The sequence below is a fragment of the Myodes glareolus genome, chromosome 7, assembly GCF_982192425.1.
Source record: "Myodes glareolus chromosome 7, mMyoGla1.1, whole genome shotgun sequence".
Lineage (NCBI taxonomy): Eukaryota > Metazoa > Chordata > Mammalia > Rodentia > Cricetidae > Myodes > Myodes glareolus.
This window is the reverse complement of record NC_142032.1, coordinates 54,537,760-54,554,736: the sequence shown is the minus strand read 5'-3', so window position 1 is coordinate 54,554,736 and position 16,977 is coordinate 54,537,760. Positions and strand designations below refer to the sequence as shown.

Sequence of the window (16,977 nt, the reverse complement as noted above, 5' to 3'; positions counted from 1 at the left end):
GGGTTTTGTTTTGTACTCTACTCATTTTGGTTTCTTGTTTCTTTCTTTATGATTCTTTATATAGATATTGCAAGTGAATTTAAAGAGCAGTTGCAGGCATTGATACCATATGTACTAAACCCATCTAAGTTAATGGAAAAGGAGATCAATGGCTCAAAAGTCACTTGCCGGGGACTGTTGGAATATTTTAAGGTAAATATGAATTTTAGTTCTAAATTTATGTTTTTTTGTTTTATTTGTTTTGTTTTTGTTTTTTTGCAAAGTTGATTTTGATATTAGTAGTTTTCTTGGGGAGATGGTCAGAGGCATTTTACGACGTTAGTGTCCTTCCAGGAGTGGGCCACTGGGTGGCAGTATGGGCATAAGAACCAAATGATGTTCTTTGTACTCTCTTAGTCATTACTGTGTCTTCAAGGAAGATGGTGTGAACAGGAGGTGGTTAGGAGATTGCTGTGAGTAGGCGATGCGTGTAAATGGGATGCAACTATCTCCAGGTGATGGTCTCTGCCCACAGGTTATGGTGAGACCATTGTGCATGGGGGCCTGATTGGAATCCTGGCTTTGGTAGGCTTGTGCTGTTTGAGAGTATTTTCAGATAACTAAAAATGCTAACATGCACTCAGAAGTGTGTTGTGCTTCTGCTAATTCTTGATTGTTGATCTAGGGTTTTAGGAAAATGCAGTTGTGTGGTCGCACTGTTTTAAAACATGAGCAAAATACTTTAGAATTGTGTTTTTGTGATTACTTCTATGTTTCTATTTTAAGGCATATATTAAAATTTACCAAGGAGAAGATCTGCCTCACCCAAAATCCATGCTTCAGGTAATAAATTCTTTGGTATATTAAATGACATGTTTTAATTGCAGGAATTGACCCAGATATGACACAACTCAGTCTTGAAGACAAGAGTGAGACTACTCCTTTTCTTTTATAGCCTTACCTTGACTTTTAAGAGCACATTTTGCAATAAGTGTGGGTATCCTCTGCTTCAGCTATGTTCTCTGTAGAGCAGTTGATACATTTGGGGCTGCTCTCCTTTCATGGCAGACTTGGGGAACACTGCTTTGCTATACCCAGCTGAAGCATAGTTGCTGTGTAGGACAAGCCGCTTCAAGTCATTGGTGCTTTACTTTGGTAGAACTTCTGGCTCTTGTCCTTGGGATTCATTGGTCATTTGTTTAAAACAGCTTCTTTCTCAGATGCTAAATATGTGGGTATTTATTGTTAAATAATCATTTCTTTTTTTTAAAGCAGCATATTTTTTAAAATATTTATTTATTATTTATACAATATTCTGTCTGTGTGTATGTCCGCAGGCCAGAAGAGGGCACCAGATCTCATTACAGATGGTTGTGAGCCACCATGTGGTTGCTGGGAATTGAACTCAGGACCTTTGGAAGAGCAGGCAATGCTCTTAACCTCTGAGCCATCTCTCCAGCCCCCTAAATAATCATTTCTTTAGTAGCAAAATCGTTGGACCTTGTGACCTTGTGATTGATAGTATAATGAAAAATTTCCCCTTGTGTGTTTTTTTTTTTGTTTTTGTTTTTTGTTTTGTTTTGTTTTGTTTTTCGAGACAGGGTTTCTCTGTAGTTTTGGAGCCTGTCCTGGAACTAGCTCTTGTAGACCAGGCTGGCCTCAAACTCACAGAGATCCGCCTGCCTCTGTTTCCCAAGTGTTGGGATTAAAGGTGTGCGCCACCACCACCCGGCTCCCCTTGTTGTGTTTTGATTTTTTTTTTTTATCTCTTTTCGAGGCTCTTGGGATTAAACCCAGGTGCCTTATAGGTTAGGTAAGTGCTCTACCACCGAGCTTCATCTCCAGTTCAAAGTATGCCACTATTAGAAATTGAAGTAAAGGAAATTGTATATTCTTGAGTTTTGGAGGTTTGGTTTATGCTAAAGATTAAGTGTCAGAATAGATGTTTTGGCACAAAAATTGACTAGAGTCTGTATTTTAACAGTTGAGTTATATGGAAATGTAAATAATGACAGGTTGCTAAAAAAGGAAGAATGGGAATAGGAAGAGGGATGTTTTGCTTTGTTTCTGGGAAAATGTTTCAAGAAGTATTTATAATTCATACTTTTCTTTCTTAAAAGGCTACTGCTGAAGCCAATAATTTGGCAGCTGCAGCCTCTGCCAAAGACATTTATTACAGCAATATGGAGGAGGTATGTTGGTAACACCTTTTCCCCTGGAGTGTCTATCTCCTGAGCATGACTGTTGACCTCAGAGACCCAAACTTTATCCTACTCAATGTATCCCTTTTGCTTGAGATAAGGTTTTATGTAATAGGCTGGCCTGAAAATCACTGTGTAGTGGAGACTGCTTTAAATGTCTGATTGTACTGCCTGTACCTTACTAATGCTATTGCACAGCAATGTGCCTTAAAGGTTTGTCTTCACTTATGAATCTTATGAATGTATGCCACATATGTGTGGGTATTCATGGAAGACGGTGTTGGATCCTCTGAAGCTAAAGTTTCAGGTGGTTGTGAATGGCTTAACATGAGTGTTGGAAATGTAATCTGGTTGTCTGGGAAACCCCTCCTTTAACTATTGAACTCTCTCTCCAGTCCCTGCCTAATGTATCTTAAGATGATGAGACGTAAAGCTATTTTTCAGGTCATCCTGGTAATTGGGATGTTCTAATTATTACTTTTTTTATTTAATTTTTCTTTTTTTTTGGAACTAGAAGAGTCTTTCTATGTAATTAGAAGGAATCTTCTAGTTATTTTTGTTTTTCTGAGACAGGGTCTTGATAAGTAGTTCAGGTTGGTCTCAAACTCATGACAATCCTCTCCTGAGGCTTGGATTGTAAATGTGTGCTATCATGATTGTTATTTCTTTTCTTTTAAGATTTATTATTTATTAATGTGTATATTTGTACCTGTAGATGGCTGAGTAGGCCAGTGATGGGTATTAGATCCCCTGAGCTCTAGTTCCAGGTTGTGAGCTTTCTCATGTGAGTGCTAGGAACTGAACTCTTGATTGTATGCAAGAACAGCAAGTGTTCTTAACTGCTGAGCCATCTCTCCAGCCTCCCAGTGTCTGGTTATTAATCATTTCTGACCAAGCTTTCTCAAGAGTATCTTTGTTCTTTCTGATTAGTATTAATCCTGTTTTTGTTTTTGTTTTAAAATTGGCTATCATATTTTTATGCAAGGTTTGCTATGTATCTCTGGCCTGGAGTTTGTTATGTAGACCAGCTCCAGCTCCATGTCTTGCCCCTGCCTCCTGAGTGCTGGGATTATAAATGTATACTAGTATGTCTGGCTTTGGCCTTGGCTATTTGTCTTTTCTGACTTAAAAAAAATTATGTGCATTGGTGTTTTTGCCTGCTTATATGTTTGTGTGAGAGTGTTGGGTCCCCTGGAACTGGAGTTACAGACAGTTGTGAGCTGCCATATGGGTGCTAGGAATTGAACCTAGGTCCTCTGGAAGAACAGTCAGTGCTCTTAACCACTGAGCTATCTCTCCAGCCCCTTTTCTGACTTCTTATTGAAGGAGAATCTCATGTAATCTCTAGGTGGGCCATAAGCTCTTTATGTAGTTGAGGATGACCTTGAACTTTCTGATCCTGTAGCCACCTCTGGAGTGTTGGAATAATACATGTGCACCACCATATGTAACATGAGTGGGCTGGCTTGTTGGGGTTTCTGTCCCACCTGGTACCCCACAGCCGGCAAGTCCCAAAGAAAATCACAGTCTACATTAGGTTATAAACTGATTGGCCCATTAGCTCAGTCTTCTTATTAACTAATTCTTACATCTTACGGTAACTCATAATTCTTGTCTGTTTTAGCCATGTGGCTCAGTACCTTTTCCGGCAGGGGCAGGTTACATCTTGCTTCTCTGTGGTCTGGGCAGGAATGGGCTTCCTCTTTCCTAGCCTTCTCCTGTTCTCATTGCCCCGCCTCTACTTCCTGTCTGGTTGACCCGCCTATACGTCCTGCCTGGCCAATCAGCGTTTTATTAAAATACATGGTTGACAGAATACAGATAATCCTCCCGCACCAACCATACTGATTTGTATGGTATTGAGATTGAACCTCCAGGGTCTGTGCATACTGATACTAGGCAAATACTCAAATACTCTACAATGTGTGTTATGTCCTCAGTCTTCCTTGAATATTTTCTGTTAACTTTCAAGCTTTTTTTCTAAAGCCTTAATAGCATTCTAGTCTTTACTATGTCTTTTTACTTTCTTTATTTGGCATGTACAAGACTTTTCATCATGTGTTTTTCTCAATTTTAGGTTTGTGGGGGAGAGAAACCTTATTTGTCTCCAGACATTTTAGAAGAGAAGCACCAAGAATTCAAACAACTTGCTCTGGATCACTTTAAGAAGACCAAAAAGATGGGTGGGAAGGATTTCAGCTTCCGATACCAGCAGGAGCTTGAGGAGGAAATCAAGGAACTGTATGAGAATTTCTGCAAGCACAATGGCAGCAAGAACGTCTTCAGCACCTTCCGAACCCCTGCAGTTCTGTTCACAGGCATAGCAGCATTGTACATAGCCTCGGGCTTCACTGGCTTCATTGGGCTTGAGGTTGTGGCCCAGCTGTTCAACTGTATGGTTGGACTGCTGTTAATAGCACTCCTTACGTGGGGGTACATCAGGTATTCTGGTCAGTATCGTGAGCTGGGTGGAGCTATTGACTCTGGTGCAGCATATGTGTTAGAGCAGGTGAGTGATGCTGGCTGAGACTGGGGTCTGTGGTGGTTGTGCTTATGTTGTAAAGTTTGGAAGAATTTCATAGTGAAAAAGGGGTTAAGCACATTTTCTGACTGGTGGACTTTATATTTAATTCTTTTTTAGTATATTAATATTTAGTTCTGATATTTTGCTTTATGCCTAAAAATAACCCTTTAATGCAAAAAAAGTCTTTGATCTACTTTGTTCTTCCTGGGGTAGTTTTATTTTTATTTTTAACTGTTTTGGTTAACATACAAAATAGTGGGATTCTTTATGGCATCTTCATATATACCATCATTTATGTCTCCAAAATGCAAATATTTTGGGGGGCGGGTTTGAGACAGGGTTTCTTTGTGTAACAGCCCTGGCTATCTGGTAACTCACTCTATAAATCACTAGACTAGCCTTCAACTCATAGAAATCTGCCTGCCTCTGCCTCCAGAGTGCTGGAATTAAAGGTGTGCACCACCACCACTCAGCTGCAAATGGTTTTTGAGATTGATATAATCTCTAGGGTTTTTTATTTTTAAAGTCTTTCAAGTTTATTTAAATTTGTTAATATTATGTGTGTTGTGTTGCATATGATATGTGAATGTGGGTGTATGAGACCCAGAGCACAGGATGTGGAGTGGAGGTCAGAGTACAACTTTGCAGAGTCAATTTTTGCCATTCACCTTTATATGAGTTCTGGGAATTAACTTAGGTAGTTAGGGTTGAGCAGCAATTATTAACCTGATGGGCCATCTTGCTAGCCCATTTAGGGTTTTGGTTTTTTGTTTGTTTGTTTGTTTGAGATAGTTTTATGTTGCCTAGGCTGGTTTCAGACTTAATAACGTAGGAGAGAATGAACTTGAACTCCTTATTCTGCGCCTCTAAAGAGGTCTTAAGTGCTACAACTGCTAAGGGTATATGCTTATCCTATATGCTACACCTGGCTGAGCTCCAGTTTCCATACATTATTTTTGAGACAGGGTCTTTCCATAGTCTAGGCTGGCCTTGGACTCCCTGTGTTATGCAGAATGGCCTGAAACATATGCTTTCAACCTTCTGAGTGCTGAGATTGTGCTGCAGGTGTGCACCACTGCAACCAGTCATTTTGTATGTTTTTAGTACAAGTTTCTTTCTTTCTCTGGCATAAACAGATTAGTTAGGTCAGCAGTATGAAGCTGGGGAAGCCTCCGCCTCAGCAGAGAGCAGATGTTCCACTGCCTCTTAGGAGTCAGCTGTGGCCATGTTTCCTCTCACCACTGCGGTCCCATTCACCGCTGGTGAGGAAAGCTATTAGAAGTTATCACCTAGGACTTAGTTTTTTTATGCTGTGTTGTACTTTATTAACTAATACATTAACTAAATGGAATTTTGCTTTTGCAGGCTTCTTCTCATATTGGCAATTCTACTCAGGCTGCAGTGAGGGATGCCATCGTTGGGAGGCCACCTACAGATAAAAAAGCTCAATAGCATCTTAATGGCAAGACCCAACAAGAGCCCAGTCAGCCCCTGGATTTCTGCTAATGCCACTATGGGTCCAGTTCCAGAGGAATGGCAGATCTGAGAGCATCCTGGAAGAGCTGAGACAGGGCACTGTAATAAATGAACCGACCTCTCCTGTGGTTTCCCGTTCCACTTGTCTTGGAAGCAGTTCTTTTCCTTGCTGTTACAAGCCCAAGGCTGCTCTCTTCTCTGCTTTGTGCACTTTAAGGGGTGGGGGTGGGGCTAAAAGGAAAACATGAAAATGTAGCTTTTAAGTCTCTGATGTGCCACATAGTGCCTTTTAAGACCAGACCATGCCTCTGCAGCCGTGAAGACTGAGGAATGGAGGACAGCCTCAGGAAATGCGGTTTTGGATCAAGTTCTCTTTTGGATTTTAGTTTTGTACCTTTGAAAATTTATTTTTCAAATGTTTACACAACTTGAAAAAGGCTCAGAACTAAAGGCCAACTGAAATAATACTTATTACACTTAAACAATTTCTCCCAGTACTGGTGATTGAACCTAGTGCCTGACATCCTAGATAGACAATTGCCCTAGCGTGGAGCTGTCCCCTAGCCTGCTTGACTATGTAGTTTCAGGTCTTTAAATTACTTTGTTCCCAGGTTGGCTGTGAGCTTTCCATCTTCTTCCTCTCTCTCTAGCTTTTTTGAGTAGCTTGAATATAGACCTGTGCTACCATCCATCCTTTAGAAACCTTATTTATATGAATTATCTTTGCTGTGCAACATGGAAAAAATGAAATCATTTAATAATCTGTGTTGGAGAATTAAGGTCTTTTACACAGGCTGGCAATTTTGTTGAACTTGCTATTTTATTTTTATTCCTATAGCTTCTTTCTAGAAAAGAGGTAAACAGTCCTTTAAAAGTCAGTGGTTCGTAATAAAAGGTATGAGTGAGATACTTCATGGTAAAATTGTAGCTTGAACTTGTGTCTTGGTCAGATTTACTGCATATTTATGTATGTATGTGTTACTTTTAAAAATAGTTGTTTTCAGTGGAGAAAAGACATTACCAAATATTACTTCTTTTAATTAATGTTCAGTTTCATGTTAGTTTCATTTCATTAGTGGTAATACCAAATAAGCTGGTCTAAAGTCTTTACTTTGAATCAAACTTTAGTTTAAAACTGTAGTCAAATGTTTTTTATTTTTTGGTGATGGGGGTGTTGTCTCACTGTGTTGCACTGACTGACCTGAAATTTTTAATACAGACCAGGCTAGCCTTGAACTCATAGAGATCCTTGTGCCTCTGTGTGCCACTGTGCCTGACCCCAAACTGCTCTTTATTCTGTGAACTGTCTAATGTTCATAATATCAAAGCTAAACTGTTAGTAACTGACTTAAGAAGGATAGTTGCTCAGACTCTAAAATTTCCTTTTTTACTTTTACATCAATTATGTGATAAAGTTTTATGTATTAGGTTTTTTCCCTTTGATTTTGTAGTGGTGAATTATTATGAATTTAAGCCTTAAAACATGCCCACACGTATAGAAATCGTATTTTTTTTTTTTAGGTAATTTGAAATTTTGTTGTGGGAAGGAGATAGAATGGTCTTGGCCAAAGCTAGTGTAAATTTATGTACATGAAATATGAATGGAAGGTAGAAATAAAGGAAGTCTTGCATTTAATTTCCATATCCGAATTTTCTTCTAAGTTTTCCAATCAAACATTTAACAAACCCTGAATTAATATTAAGCATTTTACATATTTTTCTATTATCTTGTTCTGAAGTTCATAGTAATTTTTCCTTTCGCTGTGCCATCTGGGAACATTTTCAGCTTATTTTGAAACTGTTGAGTGATGGCTGACCATGGAAGAGGTTGGAAGTTCAGGTCTGCAGCTGTGCAGAGTTTTCCGGTAGTGTACTCTATCTGGAAGCTTGTACTGAGTGATGGTTCCCAATGCTGAGATCGGGTCTTGTTATATAGTCCACGTTGGCCTATAACTTGCTTTGTAGTTTAAACTGGCCTTGTACCTAAGGTCTGCTGCCTCAGCTTTTCTGAGTACTGAGCTTATAGGTGTGTCCCCCATGGTGCCCATCTCTGGTTCTACACTTTTTGTTTGTTTTGATCTTTTTTTTTTTTTTTTTGAGACAGAGTTTCTCTGTGTAGCTTTGGAACCTGTCCCTGGAACTAGCTCTGGCCTCTAACTCACAGAGATCCACCTTCCTCTGCCTCCTGAGTGCAGGGATTAAAGGCATGCACCACCACCACCCAGCTGCCCAGCTCTACTCTAAATGGTGAGAAAAGATGATGTGAGAAAGATTTGCTGTAATACTTCTATATTACATTTGTTTATGAGTTTAAAGTGAATGTTCTGTTAATTAACTTACTCTGCTTCTGGAACATGTTTATGAAATTTTCTTTGAGCCGGGCGGTGGTGGCACACGCCTTTAATCCCAGCACACGGGAAGCAGAAACAGACGAATCTCTGTGAGTCTGAGCAACCTGGTCTACAAGAGCTAGTTCCAGGACAGGCTCCAAAGCTACAGAGAAAACCAAAAAAAAAAAAAAAAAAAAAAAAAGTTTTCTTTGAGGGTTCTTAGCAGTTTTCCTTGGCCTCTTTTCTAACTTTAAATTGTTGACTTTCTATCACAGTTTTTCAATACAAAATGTCTTTAATGGTTGGCTAGAAATAATCCTGAGGATATTCATAATTGGGGAAAGATTCTCTTAGCACCTCCAGCCTTTTGTTTGTGGGTCAGGGACATGGTATAGGAATCAGACCAGTGTCCCCTGGTTAGACCACGCTTTCTGTGTGTGTGATATTAATTTCTGCACTCCTGTCAGTATGTGGAACATATTCCTATGAACATAATAGAGATTTTCATTAATAATAACTCACTTTAGAAGAAACTAAATGTTGCTAAGATATTCTTGGTTTTGTTTGGGGTGCTCCAGGGCTGTATGTATGGCAGATATTTGCTCTATCCACCAAGTCAAACACTTCGGTTTGCCTCTTACCAAATGAATTATCTATCAAATGGGTAGAGTCACGCCTTTGATTCTTTTGCTGTGAAGTCTCTCTCATGATTTACCACTTGCTGATAAATGTCATACATCCCCTTTGAAGAGTACCAAAAATCTGTTCCATGGATGCTTGTAACTTCTCTTTTATTTCTTTTCTTCTTCTCTCCCTCCACTCTTCTCTTTTCCTTTTTCTTCTGTTCAGCTCCAGCCAGATATTTATGTTTGATACTTGCTTTGTCCTGGGTCAAGTTGCTGTGAATGTTTTGTTTAATTTGCTTTCTCTCTCACTCGCTTAAGGCAGACAAGTGCATAGGCACAAGCATTGTGTTTTCTTTGCAGTCTTTAGGAGGTCACACACTGGTACCTAGGATATGTAAATGAGACAAAAATTCAGTAAGTTAATTTCAGCCTAAGCCCCTAACCCCCAAAACATTTCCCCCAAAAAAGTAACAGGGAAGTATCAAAAGATCTATTTTATTCGTCTTTTTTTGAAATGTAATGATGAGTTGGTTTTTCCATCACGTGACCAACATCTTTGTATCCTTCTACCTAGCATGTGGAACCAATACAGTTTTTGTCGGGAATAAAGCCATAAACAAGCCTCATTTAGCAAAATATTCCCTGTCCAGTGTGGTTGGTTGTAGTGGGATACAGTTGTTCCCCTCAGGAGCTGAACTGTAGCTGAACTCTTGGAACTCTTGGACACGGGGTCTCCTCTACCTTGTCATGCTTTAAATTAATCTGTGGGGTGTGTTGAGAGAAGCAGACTCTGCTTTGTATCTAGGGCTTGTTGCAGTGGTTTTGTCTGTTCCCTGAGATCCATCTCTTACAAATATCAGTAAGTGACTGGGGGGGAGGGGATGAATAAGGGAGAATAAACTGATCTAGGAATGGGAGTACCCTTTGCATTTTGAGCAGATGCCTGAGGTCTGCTTCCAGGTCTGCTCATCTAGAGTTTACTATGTTTAGAATCATCAGGGTGCCTTAATTAGAGGATTGTCCAAGGTTTTTAAAGCTGTCATTGTGCCTTCTCTTATATACCTGCCCTTACTCGCTAACAGGTAATTAGGGTTTCTTTTTAAAGAAATGTTGGTAGTATTCCCTCTCATACTCTAAAGAAGCCAAGTTGAGCACTGCAACTCGAATCCCTTAATTTTTTGTTGTTGTTTTGTTTTGAGAAAGGGGCTCAATATATAACCCTGGCTGTTCTGGAACTCACTGTATAGACCAGGTTGGCCTTGAACTCACAGAGATGGGTCTGTCTCCTTTCAAATCCTGAGATCTTTTATACACAGAAAACCCTGAAGTACTAATACCAGTAATGAACAAAGGATGGGATTATAAGTATAAAAGTAGTCACTTGTGCACCCCACAGCAGGAGCATCAAAGATAGCCCTTATCAACAGAAAGGTTTCCTATGGAAAAGAATTTCATGTGCCAGGGTGCAAGTTTAATGTTTTGATCAAGGAAAGTTCACATTGATGCCCAAACCTCTTTAGTTCAGGTCATCAAAGTTGTTATGGATGTAAGCCTTAAAAAAAGAGTTTAATTTTGAACATATACAAGTTATACTAAATTTTACTTTAAAAATGAATTGTTGTAAGTACTTTTGCTAGATCCTTGCCTTTGAATGGCTTTAAAATAATACAAATTTTTGAAGTGCAATGGGAAGCAATGATGCTGTTCTGTGTTAAAGGCACATTTCTGTTTCTTTTCTGGGTTGTACATTCATTTAATGGATTAAAGATCACAATGCCATGTTGCCTGTGTTTGTTGTTACTATTCTTTCTTGTGGAAGACTCATAGGACAGAATGGGGCTTTGGCAAGGGGAATTGGTGACCTGGTCAGAGGTAGGGGCAATGGCAGGTCAGCTCACTTAGCCCTCCACAGTGATACTTAGTTAACAGTGAGCTGGAAAGGCTATTTTCCAGCTGCTTGAAAGTCTTGAGGTTTACAGTATCTTCTAGTTGGCTACTTGGAGCCAGAGCCAACTGTAGTTAAATAGAATCTCACAGTGGGGTGGATAGAGGGAGATATGTGTTGAAATATTTCCTCTCCACTGATGACCAGGGAGACAGTGGGGAAGTAGTACTGAGTTTCTTCAGTCCTGAGAAAGGTCACTATGCAGCCGTGCCTGGTGTGGAGCTCAGTATGTAGTCTGGACTGGCTTTGAACTTACAGATCCACCAACCTCTGCCTTAAGTAAGACTTAAGAGTTCTGGGATAAGAGTATGCCACTACACTGGGCTCTCTCCTCTCCCCCCTTCCAAGACAGCGTTTCTCTGTGTAGCCCTGGCTGTCCTGGAATTTCTTCTGTAGACCAGGCTGTCCTCAAACTCACAAAGATCTGCCTGTCTCTGCCTCCTGAATGCTGGACTTAAAAAGTATGCTCCACCATCTCCTGGGTTCTCCCTCCCTCTCTCTGTTCCCTTTGAGACAGGGAAAAGGCAGAGGACCCTTAACCTCAAATGCACTTTGTTCCCTGGATTGTTCTTAGCCTTAGCATGATTTCATACCGCCTGCGACAAACATTTGCAATCAATTTTTAAGACCTGTTTTGTATGGATGGAACATGGCTGTGGAACCCAGTCTGGTGAAAGGATATGCAGAATGCTGTCCTCAATGTACCCTGAACCTGGATATGGCCGCCTACTTTTTTTTTGTGCTTTCCCAGATATATAGTACATACCAGACAGCTGTTTTTAAATTGGTCTATCCTGAGAAGTTCTAGGAAAGGGCCACTCTGTTTACAGATAGTATGTGCTTACAGGCGTTTATTTATTTACATGTTTTTCTGAATCCAAATGACTTCCTTTGGATCACTGCTTTCTTTGTTATATTCATGTACACTGAAATTGAAGTAGTCTGCAGTGTTAGACTGTATGTAGTTCTCCCCATTAAGGTCCTTAAATCCCAGATTTTGAAGACAGGTTGGCATAGGTCAATGAAGGTCAACATTTACCCAGATTGACTTTAAATTTAATATGTATCTGAGGATAAGCTTGATTCTGCTTCAACCTGCCTTGTCTGGATTATAGAACTAAGTTGTGCCATGCCTAATTTGTGTTGGGAATGGAATGAGGATGTCAGATATTCTAGAAGTGTACTATTGTAACAGAAGAACAGTACAGAGGTTCCCCCATCTTATATTTTTGTGGAATCTTTTGTTTAGCTAGAATTTGAACTTGATGAAGAATCCATGTAAGATAACCCAACTTTATTCTAGGAATCCCAGGTCAAAATGCCCTAGCAAACTTAGCTTCTGGCTAATTGCCTGCTTGTGCAAAACCTCCCTGTTAACTGCTAAGGGAGATGCCATGATGTGGTTTCTGCCTTTAAAAACCCCTAGCTCTAAATACTGCATTGGGTCCTTAACACCTGTGTAGTCCCTGCTGGCTGGAATAAAGACTTTCAATTTGATATAAACTTTGTCTGAGTGGTCATCTCTAGTGGGCTCCCTATACCATTTGGAGTCCCCCAGCAAGATCTCCAGAGACTGGATCCTGACACTTTAGGGCCCTTGGGATCCCAAGATTGGTGAAGAGCACATCAGCTGGAGAGGACTCCTAGAGGGTGTGCAACCTGAGGTGTTCTAGGGCCCAGGAAAATCCTCTCTGACCATGTCTTAGGGTTTTGTTGCTGAGAAGCGACACCATCCATGACAACTCTTAGGAAACATTTAGTTGGGATGCCTTACAGTTACAGAGGTCTGCTATCATCATGGTGGCGCTGGAGAAGGAGCTGAGAGTTCTACGTCTTGTTTCCCGCCCCTGGCCCACAGAGTTTCTCTTTGTAACAGCCCTGGCTGTGGCTGACCTAGAACTTGTACTGTAGACCAGGCTGACTTCAAGCTCACAGAGGTCCATCTGCCTCTGCCTCCTAAACGCTAGGATTAACGGTGTGCAGGACTACTACCACCTGGCTGAGTTCTACATCTGGCAATAGGAAGCGATCTGTGTCCCTGGGTGTAACTTGAGCATAGGCGATCTCAAAGTCCACCTCCACAGTAACACACAAAGCCACACCTCCTAATAGTGGCATTTCCTATAGGGGCCACTTTTTTTTTTTTTAGACCACCACAGACTGATCTTTGCTGAGTGCTCTGGAGGCACCCTGACACTTCCACCCAAAAGAAAAAAAAAATAGAACATATCTAGTATGAACACCTGGAGATAAGTGTGGTCTGCAGGAGGTGTTGTCTATTTAGAACTCGAGCAGAAGTAAGAGGCAACCATAGTTGCTGTGTCCTGAAGCACAATGAGATGTGAAATGTCACTTATGAATGTGTGCTGGCCACCCCTGACTGTGTTTGCTATGTGTGTCTGTGTGTTTCTGTCAGTTCTGTTGGTTGGAGAAACATCTAAAATGAAAGGGGGAGTGAGCTGTCCTGAGACCTCCAGCAGCACACAATTTTCTGAAGTCGTGTGGTGGTGGCGGCGGCGAATTTGTGTCTGGGGGCAACTGTGGCCAAGGCTGGCTGTTGCTGTTAGTGTGGCAGCAACTGCAACTCCCAGTGGTGGCTGTAGCCACCAGTTTCCCTGTAATAATCAGTGGCTTTCTCTGGTGCTAGACCCTCTCCCTGGCTTAATACCTAGGTCATCTTGTTGGGAATTTATCCTTTTGGCTTAGCTAGGCTGCCCAGAGAAACCCAAAGCCACCTTGTTCTCTGATTTCTGCTTGAGGTAGCTGACCTTCCTCCTATCTCCCACTCGTGGTCTGGGGGTCCTGGCCCTGTCCCCTGTGTGGAGGTAGAGAGGAGCCTGGTCCATACAGGGAGGAGGAAATAGTTCCTTACCTGCTCTAAGCAACAGGTTGTGCTAGGAAATAGGGAAGTAGTTCCCCCAGTTGTAGGGTGGGCAGGGGTTGGAGGTGATAAGTTCAACTCCTTCCTTGTTCATGGCTTATGTCTTCTCTACTAGTTTTTTTAAAAAGATATAAGGGGGGGAAGGCCAGTCAGTCCCACGAGGGGTAGAGGCTTGTGGGAGACTGCTGCGGGTGAGAGACAGACAGATACATCATGTAGAGTGAGTACAGAGTTTATTCAGTGGGTTAGGGAAGGGGAAGGGGAAGAGGGGGTGGGAAAAGAGAGAGAGAGAATGAGAGAGAGGAAAACATAAGTTACCTCTTATGGAGAGAGAGCACTCAGGCTGGAGGAGGCGGAAGGGCAGGGGTTGGGAGAGGGCGGGGCTTGTCTCCTAAAGGGACAGAGTACCCAGGTGACAGACCAGGACCTCAAATCATAACACTAGTGACTTGTATGATTAAAAGGCCTGAAATCCTCATTTATTTATTTATTTATTTATTTATTTATTTATTTATTTATTTGTTTGTTTGTTTGTTTATTTCAGAGAAGCTGCAGGCCCTTATTAGACTTTTCTCCAGTAAGAGGGCACTAGGCACATTTTTGCCAAACATCACAGGGAGGATTAAAAACTACAGCCAGAAAATTTGTGAGCTTATCCAGGATAAGTCAGGTTATTCAAGTACCTGATGAATCCCCCAGCCCATTGGATGTGAGATTCAGCCAAAGACAACCAGGGAAAGACCTACAAAACACCCCCTACCCTCCTCCACCCCCCCACTCCTGTGCAGTGATTGCTGCCCTCAGGGAAACAGATAAGAGGAAACAGACTAGGAGAAAGGATTAAAAAAAAAAACTCACATTGTTTGGTGAAGCTATGACTGCAGGTGTTGGAATTTTAGAATTAAATTAAAATATCTGCGAAGTACCCTGCTCCAGTATATAGATGGCCTTAGAGCTTTGACTTCTGTGTAGGAATGTAGATGGGCAACAGAAAGCCTTTTAGAAAGTCTCCAAACTGTAGGGTAAAGTCTCAGCTAAAAATGGTACAACTGTGTAGCTGGAGACTTTTTCTCTGTCCTGCCAGGTCCCATTGGGCTGGTTTCTCTTCTTCCCACCTGTTCCCGCAGCCACTTATGAAATAATCGTTCAGAGGCTTAAGTATAATTGTTTGATCGATGACTCAGGCTTCTTACTTGCTAGCTCTACATATAAATTAAACCATTTCTAATAATCTGTAATGCTATGTGTTCTGTGGCTTACCAGTAATGCTCTGGCATCTTACTCCTTTGGTGACAGCTGGTGTCTCCGACTCCTCCTCCTGTCTCCCTGTATCTTGGTGTGGATTTCCCACCTAACTAGCTATATTCTGTCCTATCATAGGCCAAAGTAGCTTCTTTATTAACAAATGGTAATAAAACATATTCACAGCATACAGAGGGACATCCCACATCATCTCCCTTTTCTGTCTAATTAAAAGGGAAGGTTTAAACTTTAATGTAGTAAAATTACATATAACAATACAATTGCAGTTACAATATTTAGTCTATTTGTATTTGATAAAATTACAGAAAATGCTCTATCATCTATTCTATCTTTGTGAGTCTAAAGTTTTGTATCTAATTCATCTTTTATCATAACTAAGGAAAACTACAACTATCAAGTCTTCAACTCTGTCAAAGACCCTAGATGGAAATAATATTACCTAAGTAATAGGAAGTACACTGAAAGCAGCTTCTAAAGCTCTAGAAATTTCAGTCCTATCTGGCTGCCTGGACAGTCATCCAAAGTTCTCCTGTAATGTTGGGGCATCTATCTTCAGCCTATAGGCCTAGAGTGTCTGGTAAATTTCTCAGTGAAGCAGGAAATCTAGACTGTCCTACCTATTTTGACAAAATTCACCAGTTACTCTCTTCTGTGTCCTGTAGAATGTCAGACAGACTTCCATGAAGCAGGATCCCTGAAGGACTGTCTTACCATGTTTTGGCAAGTTAATCAGTCATGAGTTCTGCATGTCCAGTTTATACAGCATATTGCCAAGCAGTTCAGGCAAGAGCAGTTTCTTGCCCAAATGGCAAGTCTTGCCACATTGAAAACAAACTCCATAAGGAGCTTCTTCAATGCCCATTATCCTCTTGTAGTAATTGGTGCTGCCAGGAGCCGATGTGTCTCACTATTGAAAAAAGCCTAAGTTCTTAAAACATTTTAAATGCCATATTCTGTAGTTCTTTAAAGTGTTTGAAAATTACCCATCTATCTGAAATATATCTCTGCATTATCTTGAAAATCTAACATGACTATAACTTTGACTATTATAGATGACTATTAATTTATATTTCTTAACTATATATATATTTTTGGGGGTTGTTTTTTTTTTTCGGTTTCTTGAGACAGGGTTTCTCTGTAGCTTTGGAACCTGTCCTGGAACTTGCTCTGTAGACTAGGCTGGCTTCAAACTCACAGAGCTCCTCCTGTCTCTGTCTCTCGAATGTGGGGGTTAAAAGCGTGTGCCACCTGGTTTATGCATTACCTTTTTGAATAAGCTGCATAAGCACAATACCTTAAACAAGAGTAGAAATATATATATATATATATATATATATATATATATAGTATAACACAATTGACCTTAAATTTGTATCAATAAACCAAAATCCATACCAACATAAAGTATTTGATATTAACAGTTGTTTTTTAGATTAAGGATTTAGATTCAATAATTTAACCCTTCTTCTTGTTTCTATATCATACCCCTTTTCTTCTTTTAGAAAGAGATTGACTATGACCATTAGCCATTTATAGCCAACCCCCTTTAAATGAAAACAATTCACAAACAATATCTTGGGAATTTGGGTGTAGTTTTCTATACTACTTACTGTTGATTGGGATAATTGGTAGTCTTATGGGGATCCTGAGAAAATTTAGAATTATGGTTAAATCTTGGCTGTAAAAATCTATGAGGCTGCATTGTTTCCACCAGTTGCCTTGAAGCTGTTTTGAATGTTGGATCGCCTGGGC

The 16,977-nt window shown here is 40.5% G+C and overlaps 1 protein-coding gene across 3 annotated transcripts in view; it reads left to right on the top strand.

Moving 5' to 3' along the window:
- Atl3 (atlastin GTPase 3) overlaps positions 1 to 10,919 on the top strand; it is a 36,413-nt gene extending 25,494 nt beyond the window's left edge. For all 3 annotated transcript variants that reach the window (XM_087908150.1, XM_048458500.3, XM_048458502.3), the window contains 5 exons: positions 65 to 192; positions 766 to 822; positions 2,100 to 2,171; positions 4,258 to 4,689; positions 6,070 to 10,919. In XM_087908150.1, coding sequence (XP_087764276.1) covers positions 65 to 192; positions 766 to 822; positions 2,100 to 2,171; positions 4,258 to 4,689; positions 6,070 to 6,156 — 776 coding nt within the window. In that variant the 3' untranslated portion in view covers positions 6,157 to 10,919. The remainder of the gene's footprint in view (positions 1 to 64; positions 193 to 765; positions 823 to 2,099; positions 2,172 to 4,257; positions 4,690 to 6,069) is intronic.
- Positions 10,920 to 16,977: the final 6,058 nt, after the last annotated feature.